Source organism: Cherax quadricarinatus, chromosome 46, assembly GCF_038502225.1.
Source record: "Cherax quadricarinatus isolate ZL_2023a chromosome 46, ASM3850222v1, whole genome shotgun sequence".
Taxonomy (NCBI): domain Eukaryota; kingdom Metazoa; phylum Arthropoda; class Malacostraca; order Decapoda; family Parastacidae; genus Cherax; species Cherax quadricarinatus.
The window spans coordinates 29,301,966-29,323,417 of NC_091337.1; the positions used below are offsets into that span (position 1 = coordinate 29,301,966).

Sequence of the window (21,452 nt, forward strand, 5' to 3'; positions counted from 1 at the left end):
TTAAAAAAAAACCCGATAAGTAGGAGATTGAGACACTTATGTAACATATGGGAATCTTTATTTAGGAAAGTTTCGCCCCACAGTGACTTCATCAGTCCAATACAAAGCAGAAAGGTATAAGGAGAGGAGTTTGAGGTACATTCCACAAGATTGATGGACTGAACACATCGACTCCAGGCTGAGGGACTGATTACCTCAAACTCCTCCTCTCCTTGCACCTTTCTGCTTTGTATTGGACTGATGAAGCCACTTTGTGGCGAAACGTTTCCTGAATGAAGATTCCCATATGTTACATAAGTGTCTCAATCTTCAACATGAGAGTATGTAAACTTGCTCGTATGTGCAAATGAGTGTATATGTGTACTCATTATTTGTGGTTGCAGGGGTCAAATCATAGCTCCTGGCCCCGAGTCTTCGCTACTCGCTTCTAAGTCCACTCTCTCCCTGCTTCGAGAACATTATTATACTTCTTCTTAAAGCTATGTATGAATCTTACCTCCACTACGTTATGGAAAACTGGAGGAAATAATAGAACTGAGTATACTACAAACTCAGATCACACGAAAAGAAGTGTGAAGGACCTGGGAGTGGTAATGTCTGAGGATCTCACCTTCAAGGATCATAACAGTACCAGTATCACACCTGCGAGGGAACTGATAGGAAAGAAAGTAAGAACGTTCAAGACAAGAGATGCTAAGGCAATGATTATCATTTTTAAATCACTTGTTCTCTCAAGGCTGGAATACTGCTGTACATTAGCATCTCCATTCCAGGCAGGTGAAACTGCAGATCTAGAGAGTGTACAGAGAATCTTTACTGCACATAACAGTTCCATCGAACACCTTAAGTTCTGGGAACGCTCGGAAGCACTTGTACTCACTGGAGCGCAGGCGAGAGATACATCATAATCTACAACTGAAAGTCCTGGAGGGACTGGTCCCTAATCTGCACACAGAAATCACTCTCTGCGAAAGCAAAAGACTTGGCAAGCGATGCAACATACCCCCAGTGAAAAGTAGGGGAACCATTAGTACACTAAGAGACAACACCACAAGTGTTCGGGACCTAAGACTGTTCAATAGCCTCCCACCAGCCAAAAGGGGAATTACCAATAGACCCCTGGTTGTCTTCAAGAGGAAGCTGGATAGACACATAGTGATGGATCAGCCAGGCTGTGGTTCGTACATTGGACTAGTTGCGGCCAGCAGTAACAGCCTAGTTGATCAGGCCCTGATCCACAGGGAGGCCTGGTAGTGGACTGAGCCGCGGGGGAGTTGATCCCCGGAATACCCTCCAGGTAGACTCCAGATAGGTAGACTATTTCACTCTCCAGATTGTTCCACTACCTAACATCCCTATGGCTCATCTGAGTTTTTAACTTCCAGTTGTGCCCCTTATTGCTGTGTTCCATCTGTGAATGATTGTCCCTGTCCAGCTTGTCAATTCCTCTCAGGATTTTATATGATATGTGTTCCTATCCTTCTGTCCTCCAGTGTCGTCAGGTTGTTATGGGACTTGTAATGTTTCAAACTTATGCTCTTTCTCCAGTTTTTTGACGTGCTTGACCCACAATGAGTGAATGAGTGAGTGAGAGTGTGAGAGAATGTAAGAAAGAGTGAATGAGTGTGAAAGTGAGAGTGTGTGAGTGAGAGTGTGTGTGTGAGAGAGAGAGACAGAGAGCACTCACCTAATTGTAGTTGCAGGGGTCGAGACTCATCTCTTTGCCCCGCCTCTTCAATGAACGCTACTAGGTCCTCTCTCTCCCTGCTCCATGAGCTTTATCATACCTCGTCTCAAAGCTGACCACTCTATGACTTAAGAAATGCTTCCTAACATCCCTGTGACTCATCTGAGTCTTTAACTTCAAAGAGTGACCCTTTGTTTCTGTGTCCCGTCTCTGGAACATCTTGTCTCTGTCCACCTTGTCTATTCCACGCAGTATTTTGAATGTCGTTATCATGTCTCCCCTAACCCTCCTGTCCTCTAAAGTCGTCAGGCCTATTTCCCTTAACTTTTCTTTGTAGGACGTTCCCCTTAGCTCTGGAACTAACCTTGTCGCAAACCTTTGCGCTTTCTCTATTTTCCTAACTTGCTTGACCCAGTGCGGGTTCCAAACGGGTGCTGCATACTCTAGTTCAGGCCTGACGTACACGGTGTACAGGTTTCGGAACGCTAATCTCAGGTTTGTCAGGTGCCCATATGCTGCAGCAGTTATCTGGTTGATGTGTGCTTCCGGAGACGTGCTCGGTGTTATACTCACCCCAAGATCTTTCTCCTTGAGCGAGGTTTGAAGTCGCTGACCACCTAGCCTATACTCTGTCTGCAGTCTTCTTTGCTCTTCTCCGATCTTCATGACTTTGCATTTGGCAGGGTTGAATTCGAGAAGCCAGTTGCTGGACCAGGTGTTCAGCCTGTCCAGGTCTCTTTGAAGTCCTGCCTGATCCTCATCTGCGAACAGGGACACCTCTGAGTCTATTCCTTCCATCATGTCATTCACATATACCAAAAATAGCACTGGTCCTAGGACCGACCCCTGTGGGACCCCGCTCGTGACAGGTGCCCACTGTGATACCTCATCAAGTACCATGACTCGTTGTTGCCTCCCTGTCAGGTATTCTCTGAGCCAATGCAGTTCCCTTCCCGTTATACTAGGCAGATCCTCTAGTTTCTACACTAATCTCTTGTGAGGAACTGTGTCGAAGGCCTTCTTGCAGTCCAAGAAAATGCAATCAACCCACTACTCTCTCTCATGTCTTCTGTTACTTTATCATAAAATTCCAAAAGGTTTGTGACACATGATTTGCCTTCCAAGAATCTGTGCTGGTTGTCGTTTATAAACTTGTTCCATTCCAGGTGCTCCACCACTCTCCTAATAATCTTCTCCATGACTTTGCATACTATACAAGTCAGTGACACTTGTCTATAGTTTAGTGCTTCTTTTCTGTCTCCTTTTTTTAAAAATGGGAACTACATTTGCCATCTTCCATATCTCAGGTAGTTGTCCAATTTCAAGGAATGTGTTGAAGACTGTGGTTAATGGCATACACAGCATTTCTGCTCCCTCTGTAAGGATCCACTGGGAGATGTCCGGTCCCATTGCCTTTGAGGTATCAAGGTCACTTAGCAGCTTCTTCACCTCCTCCTCTGTTGTGTGTATGTCATCCAGCACTTGTTGATGTATTCGCCGTTGGTGTGCCCTTCTGTCCCTGTCTTCCCAGAGTCCTTCCTGTCTCCACTGTGAATACTTCCTTAAATCTCGTGTTGAGCTCCTTGCATACCTCTTGATCATTTCTTGTGAGTTCCCCACCTTAGTTCCTCAGCCTGATCACCTGGCCTTTGTTGTCTTCCTCCTAATGTAGCTAAACAGCAGTTTTGGGTCAGACTTGACAATCGATGCTATGTTGTGTTCGTACTGTCGCTGGGCCTCCCTCCTTACCTGTGCATACTCGTTTCTGATCTCCTTGTTTTCCTGGGTTCTTTGCCCTCTGTATCTCTTCCATTCTCTAATGCACCTAGTTTTTGCCTCCCTACACCTTCGGACTCTCTTTGGTCTTCCCATTGTTTCTATTGCTATTGAGTACAAATCTTTCCTCTGCCTCCTTGCATTTTGTTGTTACATATTCCATCATTTCATTTACTGACTTTCCTACCAGTTCTCTGTCCCACTGAACCACCCGCAGGAAGTTTCTCATACCTGGGTAGTCCCCCCTTTTATAGTTTGGCTTTTCCCATTCGACTCCTGTTACTCTCTCCACTTGTAACTCTACTATGTAATCACAACTCAGAACCACATGATCACTAGCTCCAAGGGGCCTCTCATATGTGATGTCCTCAATGTCTGAACTGCTCAGGGTGAACACAAGGTTCAGTCTTGCTGGCTCATCATCCTTTCTCTCTCTGGTAGTGTCCCTGACGTGTTGGTGCATGAGGTTTTCCAGTACCACATCCCTCATCCTGGCTCTCCCTGTTTCGGGACCCCCCATGAGGCTCCAGGTTTTCCCAATCGATCTCCCTGTAGTTAAAATCACCCATAACCAGTAAATTTGCTCTACATGATTGAGCTCTTTGTGCCACCTCAGCCAGTGTGTCCCACATTGCTCTGTTGTTCTCTTCATATTCATCTTTTGGCCTCCCGCAGTTCTGTGGTGGGTTATACATCACTGCAATGACTACCTTATCTTCTCCAGACTGAATTGTATCTAGTATGAAGTCCCTTTCTCCAATCTCGTCCATGCCTTCCATTTCCTCAAAACCCCATCGGTATTTTATGAGCAGTGCAACCCCTCCTTCCCCTCTGCTCCTTCTATCTTTCCTCATCATCTGATATCCCGGTGGGAAGACTCCATCTGCTATTGTATCAGTGAGTTTCGTTTCTGTGACTGCTATGACGTCTTGGGACTTCTCATTGATTCTTTCATGTCACTCCTCGTATTTATTTGTTATTCCATCTGCATTCTTGTGTGTGTGTGTGTGTGTGTGTGTGTGTGTGTGTGTGTACTCACCTAGTTGTACTCACCTAGTTGAGGTGTGTGTGTGTGTGTGTGTGTGTGTGTCTGTGTGTCTGTGTGTGTGTGTTTCTGTGTGTGTTCTATTTATCAATCCCATATAAGAGAGAGGCATAAATCATATCCCCGCATCATCATTTGTATACTATACTAGAACCTGTATGAAAGCAGCTTCCACTGAGGACACAGCAAACCCTTAAGAACATATAAACAAAGTCTTCCATTGGGCCACTGACAATAATATGATGTTCACTGAGGAAAATTTTTCCATTACTCAGCTATAACAGTATTGAGGAAATAGAAATTGCAACTGAATATAAAACATGCCTCAAATAACTCAATATTAGGCAAGACTAATGGGGGAGACCTGGGAGTAATAATATCAGAAGAGCTCACCTTTCATGATCACAATGGTATCATTATCACAGCTTCCGGGCAACTAGAAGCTTCAGCAGAAGAGATATCAAGCCAATGATGATACTCTTCAAGTTACCAGTCAGCTTTAATACTCCTTTACTCTAACAACTCAAGGCGGGCAAAATTGCAACCTTTGAGAATGTGCAGAGAGCCTTCACTAATCACATAAATTCATTCAAACCTCTAAATTACTGGGAACGTTTGAAGTCCTCAGATCTGTACTCTTTTGGTATGTAGGCAAGAAACATACAATGTAATACACACCTCCAAAAATCATGAGGGATTGGACCCAAATCTGCATGCTCATACAAATGCGCGCACACACTCACGCACGTATGCACTCGCACACACACAAACACACACACACACACACACACAAGCAGTGGAGGCAGGAACCATACATAGTTTTAATTAAGAAGAGGTATGACAAAGCTCAGGAAGCAGAGAGGGAGAGGACCTAGTAGCTATCAGTCAAGAGGCGGGGCCAGGAGCTGAGTCTCGACCCCTGCAACCACAATTAGGTGAGTACACACACACACACACACAGTGAAGCTAGTACACCCCTACTGAACGAGAGGCCCAACGGGAAGGAAGGATAACTTACACTAAGGCCCTGTCTGGCCAACAAGCAGGGCCAAGGAATGAAGAGAGCATCTGGGTGTAGGTGGTGAGGGGGACAGGTCATATGCAGAGGGACGACCATGCCACCAAGACCTACAGGAAAAAATAAGGGAGAAAGTGGTCATGTACAAACAGGAACCCAAGTCAGAGGGAAAGGCAATGGGAGGAGAGGGCGAAGTCAGTGTTTATTCATGGGCATAAGGAGAGTGAGGGAAGGACACATACTAACAGATGGCAGGCAGAAAGAAAGGAGATTGAGAAGATCCTCAAAGAAATAGGCGAAGAGGAAATGTCTGAGATCGTAAATTTTCAGAGAATAGGCGGGTAATTGAATGGAAGAAAACGACTGATCAAGCTGATTTTCAGGACAGAAACAATCGAAACAGGATCCTCCAAGAGAAACCACAGCTGAAGGAATCCGCGGCATACAAGAGGGTGTTCCTAGACCGAGAGAGAACAAAAACAGAATGACGGCAGCTGAGGGAGAGGACACAAAAGCGAAAGGAGCTAAAGGGAGAAACAAGGACAGAATCAGCAGAGGACAACGAGAGCAGGGCAGAGCAACAAGAGCAAACATACACAGAACCACCCACAGAACCCCACAACCAATCATGCTATCCCAAAAGAGATCAAAATCCACACTCACAGCAACTACCCCACACTACGCTGTAGAATCCCGCAGTACACTGCCAGGTCCCCCACCCTCACAGACACCCCAAAACACGGTGTTGGAGAGGAAACTGAAGATATGGTAAACCAACACTGATGGAATAACAAATAAGTGGGAAGAGTGGCACAAAAGAGTCAAAGAGGCATCACCAAACATAGCCCTCACAGAAACCAAGCTCACAGGGATGATAACAGATACCATCTTTCTAACGAGATATCAGATCCTGAGGAAAGACAGGGAACAAAGGGGAAGAAGTGGCACTGCTGATCAAAAACCGATGGGATTTTGATGAGCTGGAGAGAGGAGACAGAGGAGAAGGAAGAGATTACATAGTACTAATGCTTCAATCTGGAGGTCACAAAGCAGTAATTTCAGTGATGTATAACCCACCACAGAACAGCAGGAGGCCAAGGCAGGAGTATGTTGAGAGTAATAGAGCAATGGTTGACACACTGGCTGATGTGGCCAGAAGGGCTCATGCGAGCAGGGCAAAACTACTGATCATGGGTGACTTCACAAGGAAATCAATTGGCAGAACTTGGAGCCACATGGGGGCCAAGAAACATGGAGGGCTAAGATGATGGAGGTGGTACTGGAAAACCTTATGTATCAACATGTAAGGGATGCTACATGAGAGAGAGGAGAGGATGAACCAGGGAGACTGGACCAAGTGTTCACCTTGAGTAGTGCAGATATTGAGGACATCACAACTGAAAGACCCCTGGGGGCCAGTGATCATGTGGTTTTAAGCTTAGAATACATAGTAGAGTTACAAGTGGAGGGGGAAGCAGGAAGGGCAGGACAAATGAAGCCAAACTACAAGAAAGGGGACTACACAAGCATGAACTTCCTGAATAGGGTTCAATGGGACAGAGAACTGGCAGGGAAGTCAGTAGACAAGATGTTGGAATATATGACAATATACATGGAAGCTGAGGAGAGCTTTGTACCCAAGGGCAACAGGAATAATGAAAAAGCCAGGATGAGCCTGTGGTTCACCCAAAGGTGCAAGGAGGCCAAAACCAAGTGTGCTAGGGAATGAAAGAAGTAAAGAATGCAAAGGACCCAGGAGAATAAGGATAGAAATCAGAGAGCAAGAAATGAATATGCACAGGTAAGACGGGAGGCAGGAAGGCAATACGAGAATGACATAGCAGCAAAAGCCAAATCTGACCCAAAGCTGTTGTACAGCCAAATCAGGAGGAAAACAACAGTCAAGGACCAGGTAATCAGGCTGAGGAAGGAAAAAAGGGAGGTCAAAAAAAGACCATGAAGTATGTGAGATCAACATGAGATTGAAAGAAGTGTTCATGGAGGACACAGAAAGGCCTCCTGAAAGGCAAAGAGGTGGGGTACACCATCAAGTGTTGGACACAATACATACAATCGAGGAAGAAGTGAAGAGGCTATTAAGCAAGCTAGATACCTGAAAGGTGATAGGGCCAGATAACATCTCTCCATGGGTGGTGAGGGAGCAGAGGTGCTTTGTGTTCCACTAACAATTATTTTTAACACATATAATGAAACATGACGATTAGCGGAAGTATGGAAGACAGCAAATGTAGTTCCATGGAGAAAATTATCATGAGAAGAGTGGTGAAGCACCTAGACACGCTAGCACGGTTTCAGGGATGGGAAATCCTGCATCAAAAACCTATTGGAGTTCTATGACAGAGTGATGGCAATAAGATAAGAAAGAGAGGGTGTACAGATTGCATTTTCTTGGACTGTAAGAAAGCGTTTGACATATTTCTACACAAGAGATTAGTGCAGAAGTTGGAGGACCAGGCAGGGATAACAGAGAAGGTACTGTAATGGATCTTGGAATACCTGTCAGGAAGACAACAGCGAGTCATGGTACATAGCGAGGTGTCAGAGTGGGTGCCTGTAATGAGAGGGGTGCCACAGGGATCAGTCCTATGACCTGTGTTATTTCTGGTATTTGTGAACATGATAACATGATGGAATAGACTCCTAAGTGTCCCTGTTTGCAGATGATGTGAAGTTGATGAGAAGAATTTAATTGGACGAGAACCAGGCAGAACTACAGAAGGATCTGGACAGACTGCATGCCTGGTCCAGCAACTGGCTCCTGGAGTTCAACCCTACCAAGTGCAATGTCATGAAGACTGGGGAAGATCAAAGAAGACCACAGATGGAGTACAGTCTAGAGGGTCAGAGCTTACAAACCTTACTCAAGGAAAAGGATCTTGGCGTGAGTATAACACCAGGCACATCTCCTGAGGCACACATCAACCAAATAACTGCTGCAGCATACGGGCGTCTGGCAACCTCAGAACAGCATTCCGGCATCTAAATAAGTAGTCATTCAGGACCCTGTACACTGTGTATGTTAGGCCCATAATGGAATATGCAGAGCCAGTTTGGAACCCTCACCTATCCAAGCATATAAGGAAACTAGAGAAATTGCAAAGGTTTGCAACAAGATTAGTCCCAGAGCTAAGGGGTATGTCCAACGAGGAGAGGTTAAGGGAAATCGTCCTAACAACACTGGAAGACAGGAGAGATAGAGAAGGATATGATAATGACTTAAAATAAGAAGAGGTATGATAAAGCTCATGGAGCGAGAAGAGTGACCGCGTAGCGGCCAGTTGAAGAGGCAGGGCCAGGAACTATGACTCGACTCCTGCAACCACAACTAGTTGAGTTCACATACACACAGAGAGTTGGACTACACTGCAAGAGAGGGTACAGAGATGCAAGGAGGAATGAGAGGCAATGATGAAGATGAGCAGGACCCAGACACAGGAGGAAGGGCATATACACCTCGCAGAAACTCCCACAGAAAGACTCCAACCACGACAATCCCAATGCAACTGAGCAATCTAAACCAAAACCCACACACTGTTCCCTCTGCCATCAACCCCCACATCACAAACCTCATTCCAACAGTTGCCCCTTATGGGCATTCTGACCCCACCCCCTCATTACAAACCCCACCCACACAACAGCCCACTATAGACCCCCACCAAGGCTCTCACACGACCAACCCTAATATTCTCGCAGGACCACAGCAATAGAAAAGCTGAAGGTTTGGTACACAAATGCAGACGGAATAACGAATAAATATGAGTGGCACGAAAGAATCAGCGAGTAATCCCCAGACATCATAGCAGTCACAGAAACGAAACTCACTGAGACAATAACAGATGCAGTCTTCCTACCGGGATATCAGATCCTGAGGAAAGATAGAAGGAGTAGAGGGGGAGGAGGGGTTTCACTGCTCATAAAAACCGATAGGGATTTGAGGAAATGGAAGGCATGGACATGATTGGAGAAAGGGACTACATAGTAGGTACAATTCAGTCTGGAGAACATAAAGTAGCCATTGCAGTGATGTATAAACCACCACAGAACTGCAGAAGGCCAAGAGAGGAGTAAGAAGAAAACAGAGTGATGGTGGACACACTGGCTGAGGTGGCAAGAAGAGCTCACTCGAGCAAAGCAAAGTTACTGGTAATGAGCGATTTCAACCACAGGGAGATAGACTGGGAAAACCTGGAGCCACATGGGGGGGGGGTCCCGAAACATGGAGAGCCAAGATGATGGATGTGGTACTTGAAAACCTCATGCATCAATATATCAGGGACACTACCAGAGAGAGAGGAGAGGATGAGCCAGCAAGACTGGATCTTGTGTTCACCCTGAGCAATTCAGACATTGAGGACATCACTTACAAGAGACCCCTTGGAGCTAGCGATCACGTGGTTCTGAGTTTTGATTATATAGTAGAGCTACAACTGGAGAAGGTAACAGGAATTGAATGGGAAAAGCCAAACTATAAAAGGGGGGACTACACAGGTATGAGGAGCTTCCTGCAGGAGGTTCAGTGGGACAGAGAACCGGTAGGAAAATCAGTAAACGAGATGATGGAATATGTAGCAACAAAGAGCAAGGAGGCAGAGGAAAGTGCACCAGAGAATGGAAAAGGTACAGGAGGCAAAGGACCCAAGAAAATGAGGAGATTAGTAGAAGAGCCAGAAACGAGTATGCACAGATAAGGAGGGAGGCCCAGCGAGAGTACGAAAACGACATAGCATCGAAAGTCAAGTCTGACCCGAAACTGCTGTATAGCCACATTAGGAGGAAGACAACAGTCGAAGACCAGGTGATAAGGCTGAGGAAAGAAGGTGGAGAACTCACAAGAAAAGATCAAGAGGTATGCGAGGAGCTAAACATGAGATTTAAGTAAGTATTTACAGTGGAAACAGGAAGGCCTCTGGGCAGACAGACCAGATGGGGACACCAGCAAGGAATATGCCAACAAGTGTTGGATGATATAAATACAAATGAAGAGGAGGTGAAGAAGCTGCTAAGGAACATCGATACCTCAAAGGCAATGGGACCGGACATCTCCCCGTGGGTCCTTCGAGAGGGAACGGATATGCTGTGTGTGCCACTTACCACAATCTTCAACACATCCCTGGAAACTGGGCAACTACCTGAGGTATGGAAGACGGCAAATGTAGTTCCCATTTTTAAGAAAGGAGACACAAAAGAGGCACTAAACTATAGACCTCTGTCATTGACGAGTATAGTATATAAAGTTATGGAGAAGATTATCAAGAGGAGAGTGGTGGAGCACCTGGAACGGAACAAGAGTATAAATGCCAACCAGCATGGATTCATGGAAGGCAAATCCTGTTTCACAAACCTTCTGGAGCTTTATGATAAAGTAACAGAAGTAAGACACGAGGGTTGATTGCATCTTCTTTGACTCAGTTCCTCACAAGAGATTAATGCAGAAGCTAGAGGATCAGGCACATATAACAGGAAGGGCAATGCAATGGATTCAGAGAATACCTGGCAGGGAGGCAACAATGAGTCATGGTACGTAATAAGGTATCAAAGTAGGCACCTGTGACGAGTGGGGTCCCACAGGGGTCGGTCCTAGGACCAGTGCTATTTTTGGTATATGTGAACGACATGATGGAATGGTTAGACTCAGAAGTGTCCCTGTTCGCAGACAATATGAAGTTAATGAGGAGAATTAAATCAGATGAGGATCAGGCAGGACTTCAAAGAGACCTGGACAGACTGGATACCTGGTCCAGCAACTGGCTTCTTGAATTTAACCCTGCCAAATGCAAAGTCATGAAGATAGGGGTAGGGCACAGAAGACCGCAGACAGAGTATAGGCTAGGTGTCCAAAGACTGCAAACCTCGCTCAAGGAGAAAGATCTTGGGGTGAGTATAACACCGAGCATGTCTCCGAAAGCACACATCAACCAGATAACTGCTGCAGCATATGGGCGCCTGGCAAACCTTAAAACAGCATTCCGATACCTTAACAAGGAATCGTTCACTGTACACTGTGTACGTCAGGCCCATACTGCAGTATGCAACACCTCTTTGGAACCCCCACTTGATCAAGCACTTCAAGAAATTAGAGAAAGTGCAAAGGTTTGCGACAAGGTTAGTTCCAGAGCTAAAGGGAATGTCCTATGAAGAAAGGTTAAGGGAAATGGCCTGACGACACTGGAGGAGATTAGGGTCAGGGGAGACATGATAACGACATATAAAATACTGCATGGAATAGACAAGGTGGACAAAGACAGGATGTTCCAGAGAAGGGACACAGAAACAAGAGGTCACAATTGGAAGTTGAAGACACAGATGAATCAAAGGGATGTTAGGAAGTATTTCTTCAGTCATAGAGTTGTCAGGCAGTGGAACAGCCTAGAAAGTGACGTAACAGAGGCGGGAACCATACATGTTTTAAGACGAGGTTTGATAAAGCTCATGGAGCAGGGAGAGAGAGGACCCAGTAGCAACCGGTGAAGAGGCAGGGCCAGGAGCTAAGACTCGACCCCTGCAACCACAAATAGGTGAGTACACACATATCAGTATCTTTGAAAATATAAAGGCGAGCAAACAGTGCAAAATACCCCCAATGAAAAACAGGCACAATGAGTACACTAAAGGGAACGAACCAAAACTTTTCGCCACCTTCCCAACATACATAAGAGGGATTACGAACAAGTCATCTAGATGTCTTCAAGAGTGAACTTTACAAGTTCCTCAAGTCAGTTCTTGATCAACCGGGCATTGATGCTTACAGTGGACTTCTTGTATCTAGCACCGCCATCCTGGTTGATCATGTTGATCAAACCAACCTCTAGTTACTAGAGACTTGGTCTGTATCCAGACTGTGTGAACATTGATCCTGAGAATACTTTTGCTTACATATGCATATGAATATATGATAATATACACTTTAATATGTAAAAATATACATATGTATATGCACTTAGTTTAATTTATAATAAATGACTGTAAGTGACTAAATAGAATTATAGACGGGGTACTTGAGCAGTGGTTCTGAGATTGACAGGTTCAACGCTTTATGGCTGAACTACGAAGCTTCTAACAGGGAAGATTCAGAAACAGTACTTCTATACGTGCTTCCTGTCAGCAGCACTAACTGTAACCCCACTGACTCCTCCCCACAGCCAAGTTTCCCCGTAAATCTATGGTGATCTCTCTCCTTTATATACCTTGATGAGTTTCGAGAGCCCTTCTAATCCTGGAGCTCGGCCATGGACCAGGGTCGTCTGGTGTTAGCCTGGTCAATCAGGTTATTGCTACTGGAGGCCCCCCACCCACACACACACACATCCATCACAGCCTACTTGATTCGGTACCTGGTGAAGTTACTTGTCCAATTTCCTCTTGAAGGCTTCTACACTTGTCCCAGCAGTGTTTCTGATATCTTCTGGTAAGATGTTGAATAGTCTGGGACCCCGAATGTTGATACAGTGTTCCCTTATTGTGCTCACCGCACCCCTGCTCCTCACTGGGTTTATTTTTCACTTCCACCAATATCTCTCACTCCAGTGTGTTGTCGTGGCAGTGTGCAGATTTGGGTCCAGGCCCTCGGAGCATTTTCCAAGTATATATTATCATGTATCTCTCTGTCCTCCACTCCAATGAAAACATGTTCAAGTCTTGCAGGAGTTCCCAGTAGTTTAAGTGCTTTACAGGCCCAATGTGAGCCGTGAACGATCTCTGTATTTGTTCCAGCTCCGATATTTTCCCTGATTTGAACGGGGCCGTCAGCACTGAGCAATATTCCAAGTGAAGGAGCACTAACGATTTGAAGAGTGTCACCATCGGCATTATTTCCCTTGTTTTGAAAGTTCTCAATACCCACCCAGTGATCTTCCTGGCTGTCGTGATCTTTGTCTTGTTATGGTCTTTAAAAGAAAGGTTAGCTGACATATTTATTCCCAGGTCTTTTACGTGTTCCTTTCGTTCTATTTAGGTGACCCTCTTGAGTTTCGTATATAGTGTTCCTTTTGAGTTCTTCATTCTTTCCATACCTAAGCAGCTGGAACTTATCACCAATGAATGTCATGTTCTCTACTGTCCACTGGAAAACACTACTTATGTCTTCCTGTAATTTTTCAGTGTCCTCTACCGTAGTGATTTTCATGCTTATTTTAATGTCATCTGCAAATGATGATACAAAAGTGTGACGGGTGTTTTTATCTATGTCTGTTATGAAGATGACAAACAGCAGAGGTGCCAGGACAGTTCCTTGGGGCACTGAGCTTTTTACCTCGCTGGTGCTGGATCTTCTGTTTGCTACTAATGTTTGTGTTCTGTGTGTTAGGAACTCGAAAATCCATCTGCCTACCTTCCCCGTAATGCTTATGACCATTATTTTGTGCGCTATCACTACATGATCGCATTTGTCAAACGCCTTGGCAAAATCTGTTTAGATCACAGTCTTCCAATTCCTCCGTAATTCTGTCATGATGGTTCAGCAGCTATGACAGGCATGATTGTCCTGCTCTAAAACCATACTGATTGGGGTTATGCTGGTTGTGCTGCTCCATAAAATTTGAAATCTGCAGTCTCAACACTCTATCGAAGATTTTTATGATGCGAGAAGTTAGGGCTACTGGTCTGTAATTTTTAGCTAGTGCTCTTTGCTAGTGCAAAGGAGCTATGTCTACACTTTCTAAGGCCTCCGGTATTTCACCAAGATCTAAGCTCTTTCTCCAAGGAATACTGAGGGCTCGTGCTAGTGGTACTTTGCATTTCTTTATAAATAGAGCATTCCATGAATCTGGTCCAGGTGCTGAGTGAGTGGGCATGTTGTACATTTCTTTTTCGAAATCTATGGGATTTGTACTAATATCACTTAGTTGGTCTGTGCGGCCTTCTGCTGGAGTGAAAAATGTTTCTGCATTTTCTACCTTGCTGTCATTTAGTGGGTTGCTGAACACCGACTCATACTTTTAGGCTTTTACTCATTTCCTGTTCATTGTCAGTTTACGAATTTCCTTTCAATAATGGTCCAGTTCAACAGGTAGTTCTTAGCTTGAATTTTGCATAGAACTAGAAATATTTTGGGTTTCTTGCAATATCCTCTATGGCCCTTTTTTCTCTTTGTACTTCATCTGTTAGGTATGACATCCTAAGTGATCTCTCGGCTAAGACTATCTTTCCTCTGTTACAGCATATTTGTGTTTCTAAGCAATTCAGTAACCCCTTTTCTTCTTCTGTACCTTCTCCTACGCTCTCTCTGTCTGATCTGGGTTTCCTCAACGGTACGTGCTTCATACATACCTTATATGCTTATGTATTCAGCTTCTCTAGGCACTGGTGGGGATTTAGGGCACTTATGTCTGATTCCCAGCATATGTCTGATAGCTCTTGGTTTATTTTTGTAACTGTTATGTCTCTGATCAGTTCCTCGTTGTTTGTGAATATCAAATCCAGGGTATTTTCATTTCTAGTGGGATCAATTATCTTTTGGTTCAATAAATACTTTTCACAAAGCCTCATTAGTTCCCTGGTATGTACCTGTTGAGCCAGGGTGCTTCCGGAAGATATTTCTGGTATAACCTTGCGTTGCGCCATCTTCCATTTTACATGTGAGAGACTAAAATCTCCAAGGAGTAAAATATATGGTGTGGGATTTTCTAGCCTATCCACATAGCTATCTATCTTCCTTAACTGATCTGTGAATTCCTGCTGGTGGTTTGTATACTAGGATAATTACCAAATTCCTATTTTCAAATTTAATGCCTAGAATTTCAACTATATCATTCGTAGAATTCAGCACTTCTGTGCAACAGAAAGTATCCTTTACATAGAATCCTACTCCTCCCTGTGACCTATTAATTCTATCACATCTATACATGTTATAGTTTTCTATCTTTATCTCTCTGTCCAAAACATCCCTTGTGTGTGTTTCTGTAAATGCCCCAGACATGGCATTCACTTCTGATACGAGCCCACTGTCATAACTTTGTCGTTTATATTTGCTTTCAAACCCTGAATATTTGCAAATATGAAGTAGGAATTACCATTTTTGCTGTGTGTTTCGTTAGTGTCACTGGTGATGTACTACCTGGTATGACCCCTGGTGTACATACCCCTGGTTTCTCCAGTGCTGCCTTTGCATGTGATTGTGTTTTCGGCCCTGATGGGATGATGCTTGATTTGGAATGTCCCATTGTCCAGCAGTGTTTCTGATATCTTCTGGTAAGATGTTGAATAATCTAGGGCCACGAATGTTGATACAGTGTTTCTTTATTGTACACACCGCACCCCTGCTTTTCACTGGGTTTATTTTGCACTCCCTTCCATATCTCTCGCCTTAGTATGTTAAGGCAGTGTGTAGATTTCGGACCAGGCCCTCGAGTACCTTCTAGGTACTCAGTGACTCGAAGTCATATAGTCTATGAATTCACTTTAAGTCGTAATAAACAACTGTAAATGAATAAACAACAGGGTTACAGTTGGTGCCACTGAAGAACATATACAGAAGTACTGTTTCCGAATCTTCCCGATTAGAAGCTACGTAGTTCAGTGTTAAAGCTTTGGACCTGTCAGTTCCAGGACCACAGTTCAAGCCCCCGTTCATCTATCTGTTTATTCATGTGTATATATGTGATTTTCTTTCTTTTTTGTGGGTCACCCTGCCTCGGTGGGAGACGACCGACTTGTTGAAAAAAAAAAAAAAAAAAAAAAAAAAAAAAAAAAAAAAAAAAAAAAAAAAAAAAAAAAAAAAAAAAAAAAAATATGTGAATATATATACTTTTATGCATGAATTTATTATGTATTCAGAATAGGACAGTTATACTACTATGACCACAACACTGTGAAAATATTATCAATACCTTAAATTTCGCCTAATAATTAATATCTGTTTAAAGATTTAGATAGAGACAATTCTTAAAGTGTTTTCTAAACGGTTTTAAAATGTTATAAATGTCTATTTAAAAATTATCACTTTGATCAATTTATTGATAGTCCAAGAGGTAAAATTTGTATTATAAAGTTAGCTAATGAAGAGGCTAAAGTACTCAATAAAATTCTCCATCTAGGTAAGACAATCCCCTAGCTAAGTTAGACCACCCTATTAAGTTGGACCCCCATCGATATTAGACCCTATCTAAATGTGACCCCCATCTAAATTAGATCCCATTATCTAAGACACAACCATCCTCAGGCAGATAAGGGATTCTCCAGTCATCAAATGGAATCCAATTGTTTTTTTAAGTTGTTGAACTATTTTAAATTAAAACTAACTTGTAGCTTTACAGGTTCAACTTGTAGAGTTTCATTCCTCACCACAACATTCTTCAGTTAGGGAAAGAAAATCGGCATCATAATTTGGAATATTAGTACCTATGCAGCCGCCCAATAATAACCTATCGTTCAAGAAAACATAAGAATATAAGGAAGGAGCACTGCAGAAGGCCTATTAGCCCAAGCTAGGCAGGTCCAACTCTCATCCACCCATACTTTCTCATGTACTCGTTTAATCTATCTTTTAAGCTACACAAGGTTTTAGCGTCAGTGATACTATTCAGGAGTTTGTTCCACTCATCCACTACAATGTTACCAAACCAAAGCATTCCTATATCGTTTTTAAATATAAATTTTATTATCTTCAACCCTTTAATGCAAATCCTGTCTTGATAAGATTTTTTTATCATGTTATTTACATCCCCTATTTATTCATGTTTTCCATTTATACACCTCAATCATATCCCCCCAAATTCTACGTCTTTCCAGAGAGTGCAGATTCAGTGCCCTCCTTCTATCCTCGTAGGAAATATTTCTGATACATGGAATCAACCTTGTCTTTCTTCTCTATGTTTTCCAGTGCATTTATGTCTATTCTCCAATACGGTGGCCAGAACTGCGCAGCATAACTGAGCAGCATAATCTAAACGAACCCTAACGAATGATGTACAGTGTTGAAGAATAATAACCTCAAGACTCCTGTTATTTACACTTCTTTATGGGAAGAAAAAATCTGTTCACTTTGTTACGAACATTTATACATTGTTGTCTTGCAGTTAGACGCACCAATCCTAAAAAGCTAAACAGAAGAACTATTCTTTAGGTATCACATGGAATCCAACAGTTCCACATTGTAAATTTGCACCAGTTCTTGATATCTTAGTAAATTTGCACCAATACATAGAGGCATAGACAAGATCTTTCACAGTGGTATACGATTTTTTTCAGTTTCTGTCCATTATTGGAACTGTTTCTCTGAAAATTGTCCTTCATTTGTTATAAGTTATATATTTTTTTAGAAATTCACCAGCCCTTTTCTGACTGTTCTATACACTTTTCTATGTTCTCATTCAACTTTTTATCGCCTTACAGGCTTTTTCAGCAGAACAAATCTTATGGAGAAATGTTATGCTTCTATATTCAGTTTTTCCTTGCAATGCAATAGTGATATGCAATACCGAGAAGACGAAGCAATAGACACCTATGTAACCTTGTGATATCTTTCATTGAACTAATAAATCCACTGGAGTGTTATGGGTTAGGATGCTCAGGACAGTTTCCCAGATAATGCCTGATAGTTCTTCAGTTTCGTCTGACCTAGTCAGTTATCTGATCTGATGTTAAATTTACTGGATATCCCTTCAGGTAGGCAATTTCTTAGGTTCCCTATACAATGAGTTATGCATGTTTGTGCTTAAATAAATTTGGGATCGGTGAAGGTAATATCTAATGTGTTCCTCACTGTTCATGAAGATCAAGTTCAGTGTATTTTATCTTAAGATAGGTTCTAACCAAATTTTTCTTAGAGCCCTAATAGGTCTCTGGTACAGTGTAGGATTTTCAAAATATAGGATTACTGAAGCAGCTGTGTTGTTCCCTCAGGTCTTCCGTGATTTCCTCAGCCATTGTTGACAGTAATATTACCAGGTTCATGTTCCCTCAACAGTACTTAGTACTCCTACCGAATTATTTGAGGAGTTCAGCTGTTGCGTAAACAAAAACTGATTTTAATATTCAACATTGACTTTGTCAATGGTCCAAGTCGGACCGAAACGTCGTCGTAAGCTTCTCTCTTTTATGTGCGGGTTATTTGTGTATCGTTCCAGTCACGGTATTGTGCCTTTTTGTTATTTACATAAATTAAGACAGAATTTTTTTATATAAACACAATAACTGGCTCTAGTTACCAGTACAAACCGGTCGAATTTAGAAGTCAGAAATAACATGTTGTATGTGAAGATCATGACGTACCTATTGAGACCTATTGCACCGTTCCCTTTATCCAGGAGAAGCCGCAGGTGACCTTCGTAAATCTCCAGAGCAATGAAATCTGACCTGTGGGTGAGAAGATAACAATCACTGATTAGTGAAGAGAAAGTTAACAATCACTGATTAGTGAAGAGAAAGATAACAATCACTGATTAGTGAAGAGAAAGATAACAATCACTGATTAGTGAAGAGAAAGATAATCACTGATTAGTGAAGAGAAAGATAATCACTGATTAGTGAAGAGAAAGATAATCACTGATTAGTGAAGAGAAAGATAACAATCACTGATTAGTGAAGAGAAAGATAACAATCACTGATTAGTGAAGAGAAAGATAACAATCACTGATTAGTGAAGAGAAAGATAACAATCACTGATTAGTGAAGAGAAAGATAACAATCACTGATTAGTGAAGAGAAAGATAACAATCACTGATTAGTGAAGAGAAAGATAACAATCACTGATCAGTAAAGATAACAATCACTGGAAATATAAAAACAAATGCAGCATAATGTGATCTTTATTGACAACGTTTCGCCCATGCAGTGAGCTTTATCAAGTCACAAACAGATCTACCTGGGTAAAACATACGTGAGTATTTATTGGATGAGAATGCTGGGTCAGGTGGAGAAAGCTACATGTGACAACCTTCCGAGTAGAGTGAAGGAGTATAAAAACTTGGGTAGCTTTAAGAAGAGATTGTGTAAGTATATAAGTAGGTCTTCTGCTGTTTCTCGATTCTTATGTTTTTATATGGAATAGCGATGAAGAAGTTTCTTGGCGAGGGGTTCAACTATGTTTTAGAAGCGTTGTTCTGGCTGAAGTTGTTGGACATACAGATAAGTGATGATTCCAGGATTCTTCGATATTGAGTGTTTTCCTCCCTGGCGATAAGTCTTGCCTTTCTGTAGTTGATTAAATGGTTGTGTGACTTTCGGTGTTAAACACAGGGATTCCTTGGATCGTCAGATCTGCCTGCGTACCGGTCTTCTGAAATACCTGTTTGGAGGTCTCTGGATGATTCACCGACATATAATTTGCTGCAGTGATTACAAGGGATTGTGTATACCCTTGCAGAGGATTGAAGTTTGTCCTGTCTATTACTGGTAATGTCCTTCATGGTAGTGGATGTGGAGGTAGATACTTGGAATGAGATTTTGGAAAAGATGTTGGAAACGTGTTTGGCAATGGAGTTGGTGGGGAGGACTATGTATCTCTTTTCGGCAGTGTCTTCTCTGGGTGTGTTGAAGATGTTTCATGCCCGTCATCTGCAGTCTCTGATGAAGTGATGAGGATAGTGAAGTTTGGAAAATACCTGTTCAATTAGAGAGCATTCTTCTTCAAGGAACTCATTGCTGCAGATTCTGAGTGCACGCAAGAAAAAGCCTATAATTACACCACGTTTAGTTTTGGTGTCGTGGTGAAAGTAGAAGTGGAGAAGATCGTGTTGGTTGGTAGGTTTTCGACAGACTTTAAAACGAAGTTCATGGTCAGCTCTGCAGAGAAGAACATAAAGGAAAGGAAGAGTGTTGTCGACTTCTTCTTCTAGTGTGAACTGGATTGAGGGCTCGACCTGCTTGAGCTTGTGACTGTTCCTTCACAGTAGTGACTGTAACTTCACAGTGGTGGGTGTACCTTCACCGTAGTGACTGTACCTTTACAGTAGTGACTGCACCTTCACAGTAGTGACTACCCCTTCGCAGTACTGACTGCACATTCGCAGCAGTGAATGCACCTTCACAGTAGTGACTGTACCTTCACAGTACTGATTGTACCTTCACAGTACTGATAAACCACAGTAGTGGCTGTACGTTCACAGTACTTACTGCACCTTCAAATCAGGGGGTAAGTCCACTCCTTCAAATTACCGTCCAATAAGCCTGACATCTATAGTGGGCAAGTTATTAGAATCAATTATAGCTGACATTATTAGAACTCACCTTGAAGAGCATAACTTGATAAATGAATCTCAGCATGGATTCACGAGAGGTCGTTCCTGCCTGAGAAACTTACTGACGTTCTTCAATAGAACATTTGAGGCAGTTGACAGTGATAAGGAATATGATATTGTTTATTTGGATTTTAGTAAAGCCTTCGATAGAGTACCTCACAAGAGACTCTTAAGAAAAATGGCAGCTCATGGTATAGGAGGTAAAGTTCTAGCATGGATAGAGGCATGGCTTACCAATAGAACGCAGAGTTACCATTAATGGAGTGAAATCTAAATGGGGATTAGTCACTAGTGGCGTTCCACAAGGATCAGTTTTAGGCCCTCTCTTGTTCATAATTTACATTAATGACCTTGATGAAGAGATTACGAGTGACATGAGTAAGTTTGCTGATGATACAAAGTTAGGCCGTATAATTCACTCTGAGGAGGATAGCAATGAACTCCAGGAGGATCTGGACAAATTAATGTCTTGGTCTGAAAAATGGCAGATGAAGTTCAATGTGGATAAGTGTAAGGCACTAGCCCTTCGTAATGAAAATAACCCTCGAAGCTATAATCTAGGTGAAGTAGAGCTTGATCATACAGAATGTGAAAAAGACTTGGGAGTCATGGTAAGCAGAAATCTAAAGCCAAGACAGCAGTGCCTTAGTGTGCACAACAAGGCCAACAGATTACTTGGATTTATCTCAAGAGGTATAAGTAACAGAAGTCCAAAAGTTATTTTACAGCTGT

At 42.7% G+C, this 21,452-nt stretch overlaps 1 protein-coding gene across 1 annotated transcript in view; it reads right to left on the bottom strand.

Annotated features, from left to right (window-relative positions):
• The window catches only part of LOC128696630 (chondroitin sulfate proteoglycan 4), an 873,169-nt gene that overhangs the window by 246,558 nt on the left and 605,159 nt on the right, over nucleotides 1-21,452 (bottom strand). The window contains exon 6 of the mRNA XM_053787941.2: nucleotides 18,754-18,837. Within this exon, the coding sequence (XP_053643916.2) occupies nucleotides 18,754-18,837 (84 nt within the window). The remainder of the gene's footprint in view (nucleotides 1-18,753; nucleotides 18,838-21,452) is intronic.